The sequence below is a fragment of the Mus caroli genome, unplaced genomic scaffold, assembly GCF_978045245.1.
Source record: "Mus caroli unplaced genomic scaffold, Mus_caroli_1 scaffold_14, whole genome shotgun sequence".
In the NCBI taxonomy this organism is placed as follows: domain Eukaryota; kingdom Metazoa; phylum Chordata; class Mammalia; order Rodentia; family Muridae; genus Mus; species Mus caroli.
In genome coordinates this window covers 106,531,225-106,551,469 of record NW_028227269.1, presented here as the reverse complement: position 1 = coordinate 106,551,469, position 20,245 = coordinate 106,531,225, and the positions used below count along the sequence as shown (strand labels likewise).

General features: G+C 46.2%; 1 protein-coding gene across 4 annotated transcripts in view; it reads right to left on the bottom strand.

Annotated features, from left to right (window-relative positions):
- Eml1 (EMAP like 1) overlaps positions 1 to 20,245 on the bottom strand; it is a 167,416-nt gene that overhangs the window by 5,205 nt on the left and 141,966 nt on the right. For all 4 annotated transcript variants that reach the window (XM_029484428.2, XM_085830649.1, XM_021178557.3 and 1 more), the window contains 7 exons: positions 19,947 to 20,081; positions 19,245 to 19,344; positions 17,905 to 18,059; positions 13,216 to 13,341; positions 12,878 to 13,009; positions 6,653 to 6,720; positions 4,023 to 4,111 (listed from right to left, as the gene is read on the bottom strand). In XM_029484428.2, coding sequence (XP_029340288.1) covers positions 4,023 to 4,111; positions 6,653 to 6,720; positions 12,878 to 13,009; positions 13,216 to 13,341; positions 17,905 to 18,059; positions 19,245 to 19,344; positions 19,947 to 20,081 — 805 coding nt within the window. The remainder of the gene's footprint in view (positions 1 to 4,022; positions 4,112 to 6,652; positions 6,721 to 12,877; positions 13,010 to 13,215; positions 13,342 to 17,904; positions 18,060 to 19,244; positions 19,345 to 19,946; positions 20,082 to 20,245) is intronic.

The window sequence follows — 20,245 nt, the reverse complement described above, 5'->3', positions numbered from 1 at the left end:
CTAAATTATAATTTTTAGATTTATTGATTTTTATGTATGTGTATTTTGTCCACGTGTATCTTTGTATATGTGTTTACCATGTACATACAGTGGCTGAGGTGGCCAGAAGAAGGCATCAGACCCCTTGGGACTGGAGTTACAGATGGTTTTAAGTTGCTATGTGGGTGCTGGGAATTGAGCCCAGATCCTTTGTAAGAGCAGCTAGTGCTCTTAACCACTGAGCTCTAAATTGATAACTTTATAAATAGTATAAAATAGTATAAAACCCTTCCCTAGCCATCCCTCTCTCTAGCCTTGCAGAATGGAGACCCAGTTGCTTAGCCTCCGTAGCCACAGCCTTCCTCACAGAGTCAGGATGCTACAGGCTTTCCCGTATCTTCCTGGGGCTCCACCTCAGTGGAGTCTCCTCCTGTGTCAAGGAAGTCTGGGTTGCTGGGCTGCAGTGCTGGTGCTGAAATGCTAGACCAGGTATTTGATAAGGGTGACAGAGTTTCCTGTAGCTGTCCTACAACTAAGACAGGAAGAACTCGGAGCCTGGAGACTAGTCCAAAAACTGCCAGCATTTCCTGAGCAGGACCAGGAGAGAAGGCAGGAGGCAACATCAGAGTGGCAGCCTCAAGTTGTTGGGAGGGGTGCAGAGGATGGAGTGAGGGATGACAGGTTCCTCCAACCAGCCTGCTGCAGGCAGGTCCTGGCTCTTGCTGACCATCCATCCCTGTCCATGAAGCATGTGCAGACTCCCGTACACAGCTCTCAGCCAGGCTCACTAGACAACCTTTGGAAAGTCCCGGGCAGCCATTGGCACACACCACTACTTCACCGAGTTCTGTCCCCACAGGAAGACTGCACAGGGTGGTATGGCTCAGGAAATGGTATTTTAGGATGTCCTAGCAAAATAGGGATGAGGGCAAGATTGAAACAGCCTAAATAGTCTGAGAGTCGGAAGGGAGAGAGGGCAGGCATATTTTCTGGGGGAGGGATACTACAGAAGCTGGGATGCTGGGAAGAACATCCACCCTGCTGCCTATGAGCAGGGCCAGGGAGCTGTGGAAATGGATTGAGGATGTGTCTCTGTGCTAACTTCATCTGTTATGACCGCAGCCCTCTGCACTGACAACCTCACACAGAATCAATACAAAGTTGAGAACAGAGAATGCATGTGGGGAACTGGGATGCGTCTGCCGGCTGAAAACACACATCAAATGTCTGAGACGGGGCTCAGGCGGTCGGTGAGTGGGGGGATTTATAGCTTCAAGCATCTGTACCAGGAAAGAAGGTTATCCCATAAATAACCTGTGTTTGCCTTCAGAAGCAGAAAAGCAGGAACTCAACATAAATAAACCAGAGAGGGGGAAAAAGGAAATAAATCCCAGGACAGAAAAATAGGAAGAAAACCCACCAGCGTCACACGGAATTGGCTCATTGCAAACAGAATTCAGCAAGACTGACGTCAGCTTTGTCTAGCCGACTGAGTCAATAGGAGAGGGGACATCAGTTTCAGGCATCAAGGATGAGAGACAGGCTACTTGCACATAAGGATAAGCCACAAGGATTATAATAAAATGCTGTACATGTCGGTGCTAACAAATTACGTAATGCAGACAAAGCAAGTTCCAAATAGACCGGTATCATTAAACTGCCTCAAAAAACAGACTCAAAATAAAGTTACATTTATTTATTATTTTATTTTATTTTATTTTTGAGACAGGATTTCTCTGTGTAGTCCTGACTGTCCTGGAACTCATTTTTGTAGACCAGGTTGGCCTCGAACTCAGAAATCTGCCTGCCTCTGCCTCCCAAGTGCTGGGATTAAAGGCGTGTGCCACCAACGCTCGGCCCAGTTACATTTTTTAAAGGGCATCACTTCAGCTGTTAAAAACCTCCCCAAAGCTGGATGTGTGGTGCACACCCGCCGTCCCAGCAGGCAGGATGGACTGTTAGAAGTCTTAGGCTGGTGTAGGCCACCACAGCCAAGTGTATACCGGCAATGATTACATATCAAAACCCTGGGGCTGGAGAGATGGCTCAGTGGTTAAGAGCACTGACTGCTCTTCCAGAGGTCCTGAGTTCAATTCCCAGAAAGCACACGGTGGCTCACACCCATCTGTAAAGGGATCTGATGCTCTCTTCTGGTGTGTCAGACAGAAGGCAGTGACAGTGTACTCACATACATAAAATAAAAAAAAATCTTAAAAAAAAAAAAGACCCTGTATCCAAACCAAACCAAAGTGTTCACACAAATACCACCCACAAAGCATAGCTCCGTGCTTTCTCTGAATTCACGTGAATTCTGTCGAGAAAGGTCACTAAATATCAGCATGTGCAGTGACACAGGCCTGGGCTCTTAGGACATGGAAGGTCTAAGGCGGCAGGTTAGTGAGTCCCAGACTCTCTCCCTTCCCCTCTCCCTCTCCCTTTCTCTCCGTTTCTTTCCCTCCCTCCTCCCTCCTTTTCTTCTTCCTATAATTATACTTCACACGCTCAGAAAACAGGAGGTACGCGCCTCATCATGCTCTATAAGGCCAATAGCATTGTACTAATGACATCACCGTAACTAACACTACAGACCAACGCTCCTCACAAACTTGAATGCAAAACCCTTCACAAAATAGGAACAACTTAGAAAAGACCTGAAACATGCCAACAGTATCTATTAGAGGAATGTGAGGTTGGTTGAATGTTGGAAAGTTAATATTGCCACACTTAAAGGGAACAAACGCACCTTCTCCACCTTTGTTTTTGGTTTTGGTTTTTCGAGACAGGGTTTCTCTGTGTAGTCCTGGCTGTCCTAGAACTCACTCTGTAGACCAGGCTGGCCTCAAACTCAGAAATCCGCCTGCCTCTGCCTCCGGAGTGCTGGGAGTAAAGGCGTGCGCTGCCACACCCGGCTTTTTTTTTTTTTAAGACGGGGTCTTGCTATGTAGCCCTGGCTGTCCTGGAACTCCCTATGTAAACCAAGCTGGGCTTGAGCTCCCAGAGTTCCTCCTGCCTCTGCCTCCTGAGTGCTGGGACTACAGGTGTGTACAACCACACAAGGTTCAATTTCTTTTCACATTTCCCATCTTAACAGACGTAGAAAAGCATTTGACAAGCTCCAACACTTCTTATGCTGAGACCAAGCCAGACAGTAGAGAACATTCTTGTGATAAATGGCATCTCTGTCCCTGAAGAGGAAACACTGAGAACAAAACAAGAGAGTCGGCCTGAAGATCCCTGTTCACACTTTACTAGAGGAACCAGCTGTGCAGTGAAAGAGATATAAAGGCCTCTAGATCCAAAGACACAGCAAACATTTTATTTACAGATGATCTAACATCATATGAGAAAGATCCCAGGGATTTATACACTCATAATTATACATAAACCACACATGCCCATGCACCACGGTACACACATGAACATTAAAAAAATAATAGGAACAAATCTAGAAGAATAAACTTATCAAAAGGGCTGGGAGACAGATCCTCGAGACTCACACCTGCACGGCCCACGCGGAGTCTCGAGACGTCTCCCTAGTCCCAGGAACCTCTGGACTACATGTCTGTAATGCACTAATGGCATGTATCTTGGAGGGCCATGAAGGTAGCAGAGTGGTCCTTCCAAGCGGTAATGAGGTGGGAGACTCACCCTGACACCCTGTCTAATTCTGTGTTTGAGATTTTCTGTAAGATAAGTGGAGTGTATAATCCACGCCTATAATCACGCCTATAATCCCAGCACTTGAGAGGTGGAGGCAGGGGGATCTCTAGGAGTTCAAGGCCAGCCTGGTCTACAGAGTGAGTTCCAGGGCAGCCAGGGCTACACAGAGAAACCCTGTCTCGAAAAACAGAGAGGACGACTAGACAGCGGGTGGGGGATTTGTAATACAAAGTTAAACCACAGCTGCACAGTGACGGAAAGGTTCGCTGTCTAGAGAACCCTACACACCACAGGCTTAAGATAAGTCCCTTGGTGGAGCTTTGCCAACCTGTTTCTTGTACAAAACTGTATTCTTTGTGAGAATTTGAAAGCTGAATTCTGACCTGGAGAATACCGCATCACGGACAGCTGCTCATTCCCATCCGTGTGGACGGTGACCAAGTCCTTTGTCTCCGTGTCAAACACAAACCACCTGTCGTAAACATGAGAGAAACACTGTGAGCTGTTTGGTGAGATGCAAGGCTGTCCCAACAGCAGAAGTCTGTTTGTCTCGGGGCGTGTAAACCCAGTCAGCTCCTACTGAAGAACCCGCTGCCTCCCCACAGCTTTCTTTACAGAAAGGAACAGCATATTGACAAACGCTCGAAGCTCTTCAGAAGTTAGCACTGAGGCTTTTCTCTGGGACTTTTATGCGCGCATGGGAAGTGGGAAAGCTATGGGCAGGAAGGCGTGCAAACTGGGCACGAGAGCATATAGGAGCTGCAGCAGAGAGCTGTGGGCATGAGGTGCCTGCCCTAGAGCTCTGGGCCAGAGTGAGGAGATGGTGTGTTAAGTACTGGAACGATGCCGCTCACAGGCCATGGCTGTGACTCCCGGCTACTGAAATCTCAGACCTGGATGACAGATGCAGAGATACTGCCTTCCTCGATACCTTTCTGGGCCTAACTACCTACCCAGGGCAGCTTCGTGGAACTTATATGTTGCTTCCAGATGGGATTTCTTGCATCTGTGACAACCATTTACCTTAGACATCCCACTGATCTCACTGAGGCTGGCACATAACACACGCACTGGGGTTAGCCAGAGATGCACACAGAGTGCTAGTGTTAGGCCATATATCAGAGAGTGTAACATTAGGTCACAAGTGCCATCCATTCCACCCTAGGATGCTTCAATTACGAATTCTGTCCCACGCCATCTGTCAGCAGATAGGTGACGGTGATGTTTATCTTGTAGGGCCTACTGAATTAAAGCTTTGATGTCTCAAAGAGAGTTAAATGGAAGATGGTATGTATATTTGTGGGTGAGTCCCTACACGTGTACAAGAGTGTGTGGGCTTTTGTACTCAAGTGCAGTACCAGAGGATACAGGCAGAGGGCGCCAGATCTCCCAGAAAGACGGAGTTATGGATGGTGGTGAGCTGCCTGATGTGGGTTGGGGGTGGGGATGGGAGGGGACAAACCTGGGTCCTCTGTAAGAGCAGTTTGTGGCTCTTTACTGCTGAGCCCTGTCCCAAGCTCCCCACAAGCATTAGTGGCTGTCCCCACATGTAGAAAAGCAGATTCAGAGTGCAATGGGCTTTTTGTTGTTGTTATTGTTGTTTTGTTTTTTTGCAAAGGACTATGGGAGGGAACATTTCAGATCTTACACCTGGAGCTACAACAGACTCAGTCCCTCCTCAGCTCCCTCCTCAGCCAGGGAGCTGCTCCGCTGTCCTTCCACTTACCCTTCACCAACCTCAGTCCTGAAAATACTGAATGAAAAAATCCCGACACTTTTCATAACTTTTACATTGTGTCTGTTCCAAGGAGAGTATTCCGTTCATGTCATCTCCGTAAGGAACCGAGTCCTTTGACCCCTTCTCAGGAGGGGGCGGGGGCAGCAGTCCAGCACAACCAGACGTCTCGATACAGAACCATGGGTATAGAATGTCTAAGGCCACAACAGGTCCTCTGACCATTAGTGTTGTTCAGCTTTCTCTGAGCCGAATAATCACTCGGTTAAGTCTTATCACAGGCATGTATGAGAGAGCTAGGTTATATGGGTTCCGTGCCAACATTTCCAGACATCCAGCAGGGGTCTCGGCCCACATCCCTTGAGGGCTGCTCTGTTGAGTCAGACTACACAGAAGCACAGCCAAGCACTGCCACACAGTGATGCCAGCCGCGGCTCTCACCTGCTAGGCAGTGTCCCTGTGTACATGGCTTTCTCAGTCATCGGTGTTGGTGGTATCACCATATCTCAGAGACTAGAAAGACAGTCAGAGAGTGTATGTAATTGGCTCACAGGCTCACTGCTGCTACGTGGGGGAGGCTGGGGGACAAAGCACAGATCTACTGCCCACCCCATGGTGGAGGAGGCTGGTGAGAGGAGGCTGAGTCTGCACATGAGACCCAGGACCTGTGAACTTTCCCCAGTGCTGAAAGCCTCTCTAGCTGAGAAAGAGGGCCTCCTCTCTTGGGGTCTTGCAATGCTTTCTTGCCCATTTCAAAAGCGGAGGCTCCTACTGTAGGCTCTAGGGCAGTGGTTCTCAACCTGCCTAACCCTTTAATACAGTTCCTCATGTTGTGATGACCCAAGCCATAACATTATTTTCATTGCTACTTCATAACTGTAATTTGGCTGTGGTTATGAACCATAATATTAGTATCTGTGTTTTTCCATGGTCTTTGGGGGTCATGACCCACACAGGCTGAGAACCACTGCTCTAGAGCAGAATTCTGGGAGTGTTCTAGAGCCTCTGGAGCTGGAAGGAGATGGGGTGGGGTGAGGGTGAAGCTGGGGAGGAGACGTGTTGAAAGATCCGGCTTTCCTCCAAGTTTCAATTGGGAAGGACTCAGTTTCGCTTTTGAGTTTTGACTGAATGCTCAGTAAATGACTGGAACCAAGAAGATGCAGCCAGAGCTGCCATGCACCTGCCCCCGCCCCAGGGAGGCTCAGATGTCTAACTGCTCCCTGCAACTCTGCAGGCATAGGCTGTTGCGGGGCAGCGGCGGGTAGGGTGGATGCTTACCTCCCAGTCAGTGTCCCCACTGCAACCACAGACCCGGAAGGATGAAAACCAGAGGACTGAGCTGGATCCTAGAATATTTTAAAGGAAATGTAAATATGTGGCCAGACAGAGCAAGACAGCACAAACCCACCGGAGCCGTGTTCTTCTCAGACTCCACAGCTCTGTTTGAAAAGCCTCTTTTCTCCCTACAAGAGATGCAGGCCCACTTGGGTCCCTGTCACACTTCCATCACAACATATGCCTGCCTTTGGAATGTATTTGTCCATCCTATAATCTGTCCTATCTACAGTAATCACAAAAGGCAGGCAGGTGAGTGCTCCTTTCTGGGCCCTTTCTAGTTTGCACATCTGGATCTCTCTCTCTGTCCTCTGGTCCCGTAGGAAGCTGGTCAAAAGGTGTGCTTGGTTTATCTGGGAGTACAACCACTGACCACCGCCAGGGCAGGAGTGGACATTGGAGCCACAGAGATGCTACTAGATAAACTGCAGCCACAAGAGCAGATAGAGATTCCAGACGCCAGCCTCACCATCTTTAACTACTTCCTAAAGAGGTAGCTATCATTAAGCCAATATGCTGGCAGATCCCACGTGCCCGAGACCAAACCCAACGAGCTGCTTCTGTGACAAGCTCACCAGAACCACACAGCTGCTTTCATATGGAGGTGTGGAGAGGCTAAGGATCCCATTCAAAGCCTCGGGGAGGATGGACAGATGGTCTGGGACACTGCAGGGTTAGAGCTCCAGATCTGGTTCCCAAGTTTTGTTCGGCCAAAGCAGTTAGCTGTCTGGCAAGGGGAAGGGAGGTGGAGCATCAGGGTGCTCAGCAGGCAGCCGTGTCCACAGAACCACAAGGGTGCTGCTGTCCCTGACGACCTCTGCTGTAGGAGTGCCTACCCTCAGTTCTGGTGCTCAGTTGGCTGCAGGAACCAGAACCCAGTGACAGCCTTCACTGCAAGTGGAGGACAGGAGAACCAGAGCCAGTCTTGGGCTGTTGGACGTACCAGCAGCTTTCCAGGGAATGAAGGGATGATATGGCAAAAGGGCTGTTTCCTTATGTGGGGTGTGTGAGTTGTCAGGACACAAGCAACCCAGCAAGGCTGCCTGCGGTTCATGGTGCTGCGATGGAACAACCTGGCCTGGGTTTGGGACTCAGCCTGAGCTGGGTGGCTGAGCCACATACTTTACACGTGGGCAAGCGTTTCCCCTGAACGCATGTAAGTACATCAATGTGCATGCCTGGTAAACCCCAGAGATCAGAAAAAGGTGTCAGATATCCTGAACTGGAGTTATAGATGGTCGCAAATTGTCATGTAGGTGTTGGGAACTGAACACAGTCCTCTGCACAAAGCAGTTGGTGCCCTTAACCACAGGGTCACCCCAGCTCCTGCTTACTAACTCTGTGCCCTTTACAAGTAACTCAGCCACTCCCTTCCCCATCTCCTGATCAATAGAGTCAGAGCAAAGCTAAAGTTCTTCAACCCGAAGGTCCAGGGGGGATTGTATGACACATTCACAGCTGGGGTGCCAACAGCTCAAGAATACAGGCCTGATTTCCACACGGTGAAGGGATTTTGACTCTCAGATAAGAAATCTGTTTCCCCTGTGAAGTTCAAAATGAATGTGATGTCTTTGCCACCAAACTCCAGAGAGGGAGAAATGAAACTGCATATTCTCACTGTGGCCTGTAACCCTGTGTAAGATGTGCCCTCACAGGACATGGGATAGTCACGGGGCTTTCTAGCACTTTGGTCCATTAAGACTCTGCTCTCAGGAACGCTGACAACCCTGCTAGGAAACGCTAACTCCTGCTGCTGTTCAGAATAATATGGGTAAGAATGCTTGAAACGTTCTTAAAAGCAACACAATTATTAAAAGGTAAAATATTGCATTTAGATTTGTTTGTTTGTTTGTTTGTTTTGTTTTGTTTTTTTCGAGACAGGGTTTCTCTGTGTAGTCCTGGCTGTCCTGGAACTCACTTTGTAGACCAGGCTGGCCTCTAACTCAGAAATCTGCCTGCCTCTGCCTCCTGAGTGCTGGGATCAAAGGAGTGCGCCACCACGCCTGGCTACATTTAGACTTCTTATCACTGTTTTATTTTTAGAATTTTTCTTAAATTTTTGAGTATTTTGAGAATCAAATAACATATAAAAATTGTTATATTCTTTTATATAACAAGTTTTAATAAAACTTTTATATTCATATCCTTTTATACCCTAAAATTATCATTAATGAATATTTACTACTATCCATAACTGAGGATCCTATATCTAATGTTGAATACTAAATTGTTTCAAAACATTCAAAATATTCTTTGTGAGTTAAACATAGTAAAGCATAAAATATTAAAAATGAATCATTAAGAAATATATTCCAGCCGAGCGGTGATGGCACACGCCTTTAATTCCAGCACTTGGGAGGCAGAGGCAGGAGGATTTCTGAGTTCGAGGCCAGCCTGGTCTACAAAATGAGTTCCAGGACAGCCAGGGCTACACAGAGAAACCCTGTCTCAGAAAAACCAAAAAAAAAAAAAAAAAAAAAGAAATCTATTCCAAAGCCCTTATTTGATACCACCTGATATAGTGAGAGAGTATTTAAAACGCATTATATATCTGTGTACATTGTCTAACTATAAGTTTACTTTAAAACGATTATCAGTAAAAACAAAAAAGAATATCAGTGTTTCTAGGAGAGAAATTATTTCATCAGTAAGTATATTTTAAAGATTTCGAAATAGCAAAAGTCTTTGAAGTTAAACATTAAGAAAATGCTAATTTCAAGCACAGTGAGAAAAATTATCAGTGATATTTCCATGTTTGTAGAACATGATTTTAATATTTTCAACTGTTAATATTCAACAAACAGAATAATTATTTGAAGATATATTTCGTTGTTATGTCTCCCTTTTCATTTCTGATTTTTTTAATTTGGAGACTGTCTCTGGTTAGTCTGGCTAAGGGTTTATCTATTTTGTTGATTTTTCTCAAAGAACCAGCTCCTGGTTTTGTTGATTCTTTTTTTTTTTTTTTAAAGATTTTATTTATTAATTATATGTAAGTACACTGTAGCTGTCTTCAGACACTCCAGAAGAGGGCGCCAGATCTTGTTGCGGATGGTTGTGAGCCACCACCATGTGGTTGCTGGGGTTTGAACTCTGGACCTTCAGAAGAGCAGTCGGGTGCTTTTACCCACTGAGCCATCTCACTAGCCCTTGTTGATTCTTTGTACAGTTCTTTTTGTTTCTATTTGGTTGATTTCAGCCCTGAGTTTGATTATTTCCTGCTGTCTACTCCTCTTGGGTGTATTTGCTTCTTTTTGTTCTAGAGCTTTCAGGGGTGCTGTCAAGCTGCTAGTGTAAGCTCTCTCCAGTTTCTTTTCGGAGGCACTCAGAGCTCTGGGCTTTCCTCTTACAACTGCTTTCATTGTTTCTCATAAGTTTTGGTATGATGTGTCTTCACTTTCATTAAATTCTAAAAAGCCATTAATTTATTTCTTCCTTGACTAAGTTATCATTGAGTAGAGCACTGTTCAGCTTCTATGTGCATGTGTGCTGTCTGTTGTTTTTGTTGGTATTTAAGACCAGCCTTAGTTCTTGGTAATCTGATAGGGTGCATGGGATTATTTCAATCTTCTTGTATCTGTTGAGGCCTGTTTTGTGACCAATTATACTGTCTTTTTTTTTTTTTTTTTTTTGGTTTTTCGAGACAGGGTTTCTCTGTGTAGCCTTGGCTGTCCTGGAGCTCACTCTGTAGACCAGGCTGGCCTCGAACTCAGAAATCCGCCTGCCTCTGCCTCCTCAGTGCTGGGATTAAAGGTCTGTGCCACCACCGCCCGACTATACGATCAATTTTGGAGAAGCTACCATAAGGTGCTGAGAAGAAGATATATATATGTATATATACACATACACACACACACACACACACACACACACACACATATATTGCTTTAGGATGAAATGTTCTATAAATATCTGTTCATTTGTTTCATAACTTCTGTTAGTTTCACTGTGTCTCTGTTTAGTTTGTGTTTCCATGATATGTCCATTGATGAGAGTGGGGTGTTGGAGTCTCCCACTATTACCGTGTGGGGTATGATGTGTGCTTTGAGCTTTAGTAAAGTTTCTTTTATGAATGTGGGTGCCCTTGCATTTTGAACATAAATGTTCAGAACTGAGAGTTCATCTTGGTAGATTTTTCTTTTGACCAGTATAAAGTGTCCTTCTTTATCTTTTTTGATAACTTTTGGTTGAAAGTTGATTTTATTCCATATTAGAATGGCTACTCCAGCTTGTTTCATGGGACCATTTGCTTGGAAAATAGTTTTCCAACCTTTTACTCTGAGGTAGTGTCTGCCTTTGTCACTGAGGTATGTTTTCTGTGTGCAGCAAAATACTGGGTCCTGTCTATGTATCCAGTCTGTTAGTCTATGTCTTTTTGGGGGAATTGAGTCCATTGATGTTAAGAGATGTTAAGGAAAAGTGATTGTTCCTTCCTGTGATTTTTGTTGTTAGAGCTGGAATAATGTTTGTGTGCCTATCTTCTTCTGGGTTTGTTGAAAGATTACTTTCTTGCTTTTTCTAGGGTATAGTTTTCCCTCCTTGTGTTGGTATTATCCATCTATTATCCTTTGTAGGGCTGGATTTATGGAAAGATATGGTGTAAATTTGTTTTTGTCATGGAATATCTTGGTTTCTCCATCTATGGTAATTGGGAGTTTTGCTGGGTATAGTAGCCTGGGCTGGCATTTGTGTTCTCTTAGGGTCTGTATGACATCTGCCCAGGATCTTCTAGCTTTCATAGTCTCTGTTGAGAAGTCTGGTGTAATTCTGATAGGCCTGCCTTTATATGTTATATGTTACTTGACCTTTTTCCCTTACTGCTTTTAATATTCTTTCTTTGTTTAGTGCATTTGGTGTTTTGATTAATATGTGACAGGAGGTATTTCTTTTCTGGTCCAGTCTATTTGGAGTTCTGTAGACTTCTTGTATGTCCATGGGCATCTCTTTCTTTAGGTTGGGGAAGATTTCTTCTATAATTTTGTTGAAGATATTTACTGGCCCTTTAAGTTAGGAATCTTCACTCACTTCTATACCTACTAGCCTTAAGTTTGGTCTTCTCATTGTGTCATGAATTTCCTGGATGTTTTGGGTCAGGAGCTTTTTGCCTTTTGCATTTTCTTTGACTGTTGTGTCAATGTTTTCTATGGTATCTTCTGCCCCTGAGATTCTGTCTTCCATCTCTTGTATTCTGTTGGTGATGCTTGCATCTATGACTCCTGATCCCTTTCCTAGGGTTTCTAACTCCAGGGTTGTCTCCCTTTCTGATTTCTTTATTGTTTCTATTTCCATTTTTAGAACTTGGATGGTTTTGTTCCTTTCCTTTGCCTGTTTGGTTGTGTTTTCCTGTAATTCTTTAAGGGATTTTTGTGTTTCCTCTTCAAGGGCTTCTAGATGTTTACCTGTGTTCTCCTGTATTTCTTTCAGGGAGTTATTTATGGCCTTCTTAAAGTCCTCTATCACCATCATGAGAAGTGATTTTAGGTCTGAATCTTGCTTTCTGTGTGATGGTGTCTTACTATGGTGGGAGAATTGGGTTCTGATGATGCCAAGTAACCTTGGTTTCTGTTGCTGATGTTCTTATGCTTGCCTCCCACCACCTGGTTATTAGCACTACCTGCCCTCGCTATATCTTACTGGAGTCTGTCCTTCCTGTGATCCTGGTTGTGTAAGAACTCCTCAGAGTTCATCTGTCACTGTGATTCTGGGATCCTGAGATCCTGGGTGTGTCAGAGCTCCTGGGAGTCAAGCTGTCTCTGGGACCCTGAGATCCTGGTGTGACCAAGCTCCTGGGATCCTGTGGTCCTGGGCGTGTTGGAATACCTGGAGCTTCTTCTGGGTGCAGAGTTTGCACCCAAGGTCTGCTCAGAGCACTGGCCCAGACAGGAAGGAACCTGTGCCACTGGTCAGGAGGAGTTCCTGGGTGCCCGGGTCCCACTGGTCCCTGTTACTTCTGGTGTTGGGGCAGATGTTGTGTCCTCCTCACCTCTGATCCTATGATCCTGGGTGTGTTAAAGTGCTTGGGAGTGGAGCTTCCTCTGGGTGTTGTGGGACTGGCTCTGAGCCTATCCTTATCACTGATAATTCATATAAAAATACATTTCATATAAAAATACATACCAGAAGCGTTTTTATAAGAAGACTGGAAATGCAGCATGCACACTTACTTACCTCTATGATTTTGTCCCAGACTGGCCGGTGACCGACAGCGTCCCAGAGAGTGGCATGCTTGTCATGTCCACAGGTCAGGAACTGAGGCTTGGAGGCATGGATGGCTAGCCCCCAGAGCTCATCGGTGTGGCCCTATAAAAGAACCAAGACAAAGGGACTCTGAGATCCCACCATCACAACAGCACCCCCGAAGGACTGTCTCGTGAGCTCTTTCCTCTCAAGCTTAATCATGCCACAGAACACCGCACTGAAGCAGGAGGCCACCACACTGGGAAACTCACATGCGTCCATATTACCGGGGAAATGCAAGAGCTTGGCATTTGCCAAGTTGACGATACCTGAGTGATGGGTGTGAAGTCCCCTGACAAGGTGCCTTGCAGGACAAAGTTTCTAGTAGTGCCTATCAAGATGACGTTGCCCTTCCCCTCGGCCACTGTCCGTATTGGGCCAAACTGCTCAGGAATCTGTGTGGGGAAAAGTCACATGCAAACAAAGACTTAAGATTTCATTCAATTGGTTTTTGGCTTTTTTGTTGTTTTGTTTGTTTTGTTTTAAGAGAAGGTGTCATTATGTAGTTCAGGCTAGCCCTGAACTTACTATGCAAGCTAGGTCGGCCTCAATCTCAGGTGTTGCTTCTGATTTAGTCTCCCAAGTGCTAGGATTATAGATCTGCATTTAGCTTGGGCATTAAAAATATTGGAATCATGTGATAGCTCTTGTGATAGCCTTTATAGAGACCATTATATAAACCCAGAAAAGGGGCTCAGTTATACAGATACCAGAACCAGCTGCTGAGCAGTGATCAAAACCCCAAAGTACTCAATGTGTGAACACTCAAGTGTGTGTGCATGTGTGTATTGTGTATGCACACACATGTGTGCTTGCCTGATAGTAGTGCTAGAGGTGGAACCTAGGACCTCTCCAATCTAGGCAAGTATTCACCTTTACTTTTTAAACTATAAACATTTTAAGTATTTTAAATGAATAGGTGGAATAAAGTTTCAGCAGGGCATAAGGGCCTTTAATCTCAGTGCTGGGGAGGCAGAGGCAGGCAGATTTCCGTGAGTTTGAGGCCAGCTTGGTCTGTATAGTGAGTTCCAGGTCAGCCAGGAGTAGAGAGACCCTGTCTCAAAAACAACAACCAAAACCCAAAACCAACCAACCAACCAAAAAAAAAAAAAAAAAACCCAACCACCACCACCACCACCAAAACTTTTCTTAAAAGTATTTTTTGACAAGAAAAAAAAAAGTTTGGGGAGGAGTGTGATAGTCAGCCTGTCCTTTACTTGTTAGGCATCCTGTCTGTCTCTGTAGTTAATAAGACCTGAGAAGTGTCAGAAATGCCAAAACTTCTTTCAACTTCAAAGTGGTCCTCGATCAGGGCCCTGTGCATGTTGCTAAGTGTGTGTGTGTGTGTGTCTGTGTCTGTGTGTGTCTGTGTGTGTCTGTGTGTGTTGTGAGGGAGACTTTCAGAATGCTTCTGTCAAGGGCAGTTCTAGCTGCTAAAGTAAAGCATGCTCGCTCACTGCAGGAAGAATGAGAGCCATGGGGCTGCCCAGGTGAGAGACCCCAGTGAGAAGATCCCTGCCCTGCCATGTGGTCTGTACCTGTGGTGCGTGTCTCGTCTTGGCAGAGACTGAGCTGGTGAGCTGGCGAGTGCCTGAACTCCTAGTGCTTAGGAAGCTGAGCTGGAAGGACTGGGAGTCTGAGGCTGGTCTGGGCTGCAGATATAGATTCTACATGACAAAAAGTGAGGATGAAGCTTGCGGGAACTCAAACTGCTAAGTGTTTCCTGTGTAAGTGCAAAGGATCAATGCTTGATCTCTGGAACCCCAAGAAAAGAGGCAGATGTGGCCGGGTGGTGGCAGAGCACACCTTTAATCCCAGCACTCGGGAGGCAGAGGCAGATCTGCCAGCCTGGTCTACAGAGTGAGTTCCAGAATAGCCAGGGCTACACACAGAGAGATCCTGACTCAAAAAGCAAACAAACAAACAAACAAACAAACAAACAAAAACACAAAACAAAACACCAAAACAAACAAAACAAAAAAATCCAGATGCGGTAGTAAGGGCTTGTACTCCCAGCCCTGGGTTTACAGAAGGAAGTGGGCCAATCCCAGGCGCGGGGCTTGCAGTCAGCCTGGATGAATAAGGAAGCTCCACACCTCGGTGAGATGCGGTCCCTCATCATGTCATGAATGAAGTGGACCACTCCCGAGGGTTGGCAGCAAACGCTCCCACACGCACGCACACAGTCGAATGTGCACACACACACATAAACATACAAACTCAAAAGGAACTTTTTTCTTTTTTTTAAAGAAAGGTTACAAAGAAGAAAAGGAATGACACTCTGTGAGGTGGAAGAGCTGCGTGGTGAGTGATGTCATCTAAGGTACCAGAAGAAGTCCTGGTACTTTCTTCACAATGATGTAAGAATGCCCGTGACTAGCAACATACAGCACATTCCCCAATACAGCAAACTGTATTGTAAGAAAGTCACAGTTGTTCAGTGCTGTTGTTACAGAATTGAACTATGTGTAATGTCTTGTCCTGGTCCCTCAGCTTCACCATCCTCTGAGATGCCCAGGGGCATGGGATGGCATGCGTGTGATCAAGGACTTCAAATGCCAGGAGAGAGGGGCTGCTTATCAACATTGGGGTACACATTGGGGTACAAAGGGAAAAGAAAGCACTAACAGAAAAAAAAACAATTCCAAGGGAAAAGACCCAAGAATGTGCCCATCATGAAGAACTGGAAACAAAGAATCGGAAGCAAAGACTTAGAAAAGCAGTGTCTAACACAGACACGCAGTGATGTCTGTAGAGAACTGGTCTTCACAAATGGGGTCCTAGCTGAGCAGTGGTGGTGAATGCCTTTAATCCCAGCACTCTGAGGGAGAAGTAGGAAGATTTCTGAATTTGAAGCCAGCCTCGTCTACAGAGTGAATTCCAGGGCAGCCAGGCTACAAAGAAACTCTGTCTTAAAACAAACAAACAAACAAACAAACAAACAATTAAACAAACTGAAACAGGGTCCAAATCTGCCAGAGGTTTTTCAGGCATACATAAAAGTCTTATGTCTGGAAGACATGGGTCCAGGAAACTGCCTGGTCATTTTCAAGCACGGTTTCATCATCAAGTTTACTGATGAACACTTAGAGTGATGCTGAGGAAGGAGCCACACCCAACAGTGCAGTAAGAGAGACAGATGAAGAGCTCCTCAGAGAAATGTGGGTGCCCCACCCCCACCGGTCTCAGGGCACTGCTCAATCAAGGGACAGGGATCAAACGAAATGACTTTCCCAAGTCTTCCAAGTTCCCTTGCCAATGACGAGCCAGGCAGGCCTGCCCCATGTATCATAATGTAAGAAGTAATTTCCCAGTTGACAAAACGCATCACCTTGTTGCTTATAAAAGTGTATATATTCATATATATCAGAATGCTTGTCTGCATGTATGTATGTGCTCTTGTATACAGTGCCTACGGAAGTCCGTAGAGGATGTAGGATTCTCTCTAACTGGAGCAATGGATGTTTGTGAGGTCCATGTAGGTGCTGGGAACTTAACCTGGGTCTTCGGCAAGAGCAAAACCTAATCTTAACCTCTGAGCCTTCTGCTTAGCCTCTATTCATTTCTCCTTCACCTCCTTCTTTTTCTTTTTCTTTTGCTTTTTGTTTGGAGATGGGATCTCTCTACACAGCCCTGGCTGTCCTAGAACTCTCTGTGTAAATCAGACTGACCTTGAATTCACAGCCTCTGCCTCTGCCTCTGCCTCTGCCTCTGCCTCTGCCTCTGCCTCTGCCTCTGCCTCTGCCTCTGCCTCTGCCTCTAATGTGCTAAGGCTTACTGAGACATAGATGGCAAATAAAAATAGTATATCCTTAAAATACACCCACGATGTTTTGACAAATATATACAGAACTCAGAAGACTGAAGAAGAATATCGCTGTTAGTTTGAGGCTAGCCTGTGCTACACAATGAGCTTAAAGTCATCCTGGACTATATAGTAAGAAAAAAAAAAGTTACCAAGATTAAGGTCTTCACGAGTGGTTGGGGAGATGCCCCGTGGGCAAGAGGGCACACTGCACAAACACTAGGACCTGAGATCTCTATAATACTTATGGCCCCCGCACAGGTGTAGGTGGAGACAGGAGGATGGCTGGGGCTAGGCTGGCTCCAGGTGAACTAAGGAGAAGAGTGACAAAGCAGACACCTGGCATCCTTGTCTGGCCTCCACAAGTATTGTGCATGAGTGTGCACAGGCACACACACACGTGTACACATACCACATGCACGGACACTCTCACATACAAATATATTAAAAGGTGTAATACCAAATCATCATGGAAAGGGAGGGGGTTGCTAATACTCGATGAAAGCCTTTGTCTGCCACGTAACCAGGAGAACCACAACGTCCTGCTGCCCTAAGCAGGGCCAGGAATAGGCAGTGTGAGCCTCGGCAGCTGGAGAAATCCTACATGTTGGAAATCCTCCATCCTGCATAGCTGGGGATAGAGTGCTATCCCCACGCTGGTGCCAGTTTCCCAGCTTGCCTGCTCATCACTGGGAGTTGGAGGGGAAGACCTCGGGGAGGCTGCTCGGTGCCAGGCTTCTCGTCCCTGGCTCCCAGGAAGACAGGCTGCTGTCTAGGTCTCAGGTGGTGAAATGAACCACAGAGGAAGGAAAGTGTTGGGAAGCATGCTGCCCCGCAGCTGAGAGCTTCGAATAAGGCAGGTGCCGGACACACCCTGTTCACCGTGATGCTGTGTGCACGAAGCATGTTGGATTTTAGAGAAAGAGAGGTTCTAGTGATAAACCCAGCCGGCCACAAGACTGCCTATATTAAAGCAATGTTCCAAGCAGGAAGTGTTGGGTAGCTTCAAATTCTCTTACTTGTAAATAAACTGCCTCTATGATTTTTCTAAGATTGTTGCCGCCATAAAAATTCATCTATCCCCCCCCCCCAACTCTGAGCTAATCCAAACGGCCATCAGGCTAACAGGTGCAGGGTCCACGCTGTGGCTTACCTCTGCTTTGTGAAGTTTTTGATAGTTTCCGTTCCAGGAAATGAGCCGCCGGTCCTTCCCTCCTCCGGACACCAGTGTCCCGTCTCTCAGCATACAAAGTGCAAAAATGCCGCCCTCGTGGGCCCCTTGAACTGCATAGCTTATCCGATTTGTACCTAAACACGCCAGGAACACCACCATTATGTGGGGCAGAATCAAAAGGCTAGCCTCTGACCACTGCCAAAACCCACTTCAGTTTGTTTTAAAGGTGTGACGGTAAGGTGTGACATGATTTTAATACTTTCCTAGGAAGGACTTAAAATCTTTTGATGCTCTCAGAGTCCTAGCATGCATGAACTGGATCGTCCTATGACTGAGAAAAGTATAGTGTCATGGGAGCTGTGTGGCGGAGAACACAGACTCTGGCTTGTGCCCTCTGCCATCACCCCAGTGGGCCATGTCTCTGGATAAGTTAGCTGTTCCTTTCAGCTCCCCACGTTGTGGAATGTGGCTACTGCTGACCTTTCAAATGAGCATTGCTACAGTAGGTGCCAAGATGATGAGGAATACAAAAACCCCCTTCCCTTCAGAAGTAACATCGGGCGGGCGGTCTGTGTTTCCCTTCTTTCTCAGACCTAACTCTGAGACCCAGGAAGACAGGAAGGTGTACCTTCCTGAACCTTGAAGACTCATGAGTTTTCACTGGACTTATCCAACACTGCCTTTCTGACTGAGGTTCTCCACTCTAGCTGTAAGAAAATGCAGGTTTAGCCGTCGTGGTGGCGCACGCCTTTAATCCCAGCACTCGGGAGGCAGAAGCAGGCGGATTTCTGAGTTTGAGGCCAGCCTGGTCTACAAAGTGAGTTCCAGGACAGCCAGGGCTACACAGAGAAACCCTTTCAAAAAAAAAAAAAAGGTCTGATCTGTACGCATGCGTCAGCCTCTGAGCTGACCTGTGCGCATCTGTATTGGCGGGCCTAGTACTCTGGAAACATTTGTCAAATGCTATGTGGATCAGAATACTGACCCAAATATGTCACAGCTATATAGCCATTAATAACGTCTGCGTTGTAATTTGCTAACAGCTCTCACTGCAAAGTGATTAACTTTATCATCGTATCCTAACCTTCAAAAGCCTTTCACAAGGGTATACACAAAGTTAGCGACTCTTAACATTCCCCAGTTTTCTCCTGCTTTATGGTTTCACTAAAACCACACACACAAACACACCTATGTAACCGGGAATTTAGTGGTTGTCCTGTTCGTAACTTCAACAGCTCATTTCTATAAACCCCACCGCCAATGTCTTAGTCACCGCATTACCAAAGACATCGAATGGCTTTAGGAGACCTGCTCATTACCTTTCCCCCACACCAAGATGTTGCCACTTGAATCTCCAGTAATGGTGTCGCCATTTTCAGAAAACGTCACGCAGAGGACAAACTTTGGCTTCTCTTGTTTCTGTGGAATGTAATGAGTAAGCGCGGGCATGTTATTTACCGAAGACAGCCTTTTATTTGTGTTAAGTTAGAGTCCCAGCAACCCCAGGTGGACCGCGCCAGCCTCTGGAGTTGGGGGCTTTTAGTTTTATGTACCGTCGGGTGACATTTTCTTCCAGAGTACTTGCTCTAAGAGAAAGAAATTCTGGACAACTCAATGGCTGGGGAATGAAGCCCAAAGCTGCAGACAGTTTAAGCAGGGTGGTGGTAAGGAGGACATGAGGGAGGGGCTATGCTGTCAAGCATAGAATGATGGACAGGGTCCTGTCTCCCTTAGCAAAGCCAGGTTGCCAGTCCCTAGCAACCAGTGCCCATATGCAGGCTCCTTGCAGCTAGCTGCCCCACCAGGAGATCTGGACCTCCATCTCCATTTTATTACTGAGGAGATCCTCAAGACGGGAGGACTTCCAACTGTACGGGGAACCCCAAGGGAGCACCGTTTTTTCTACACCTTCATATTTATCACTAAAACAATCACTAAGACTGAAGTATCTCAGCGCTCCCTTATAACCCAGCCCCTTCCAGGTGCCACGCAGGAAAACTGAAATGGCAGGCACGGCTTACCTCAAACAACCCTTGCTTCTTGTTAAGGGAATTTCCTTCTAGGGTCCAAAAGTAGAGATGTGACTTCCCGCAGGTGACTATGATATTGGTGTCTGTGGGGTGGAAGTCCGCCGCAAATACCGCTTCGTTCGAGCACTTTTAAGACAAAGCAAAGCAGAGCATCAAATGCCGCAGGCCTCTTAGGACGTTTAACAAAACTGTTCGAGCGGGGCACTGAGTCTCTCAAGCCCCACCGACTTCACCTTCCCGGTTATTCTGGCTGCTGCCTGTTTTCTTCTTTGTTTTCTGCTGTGTGGCTG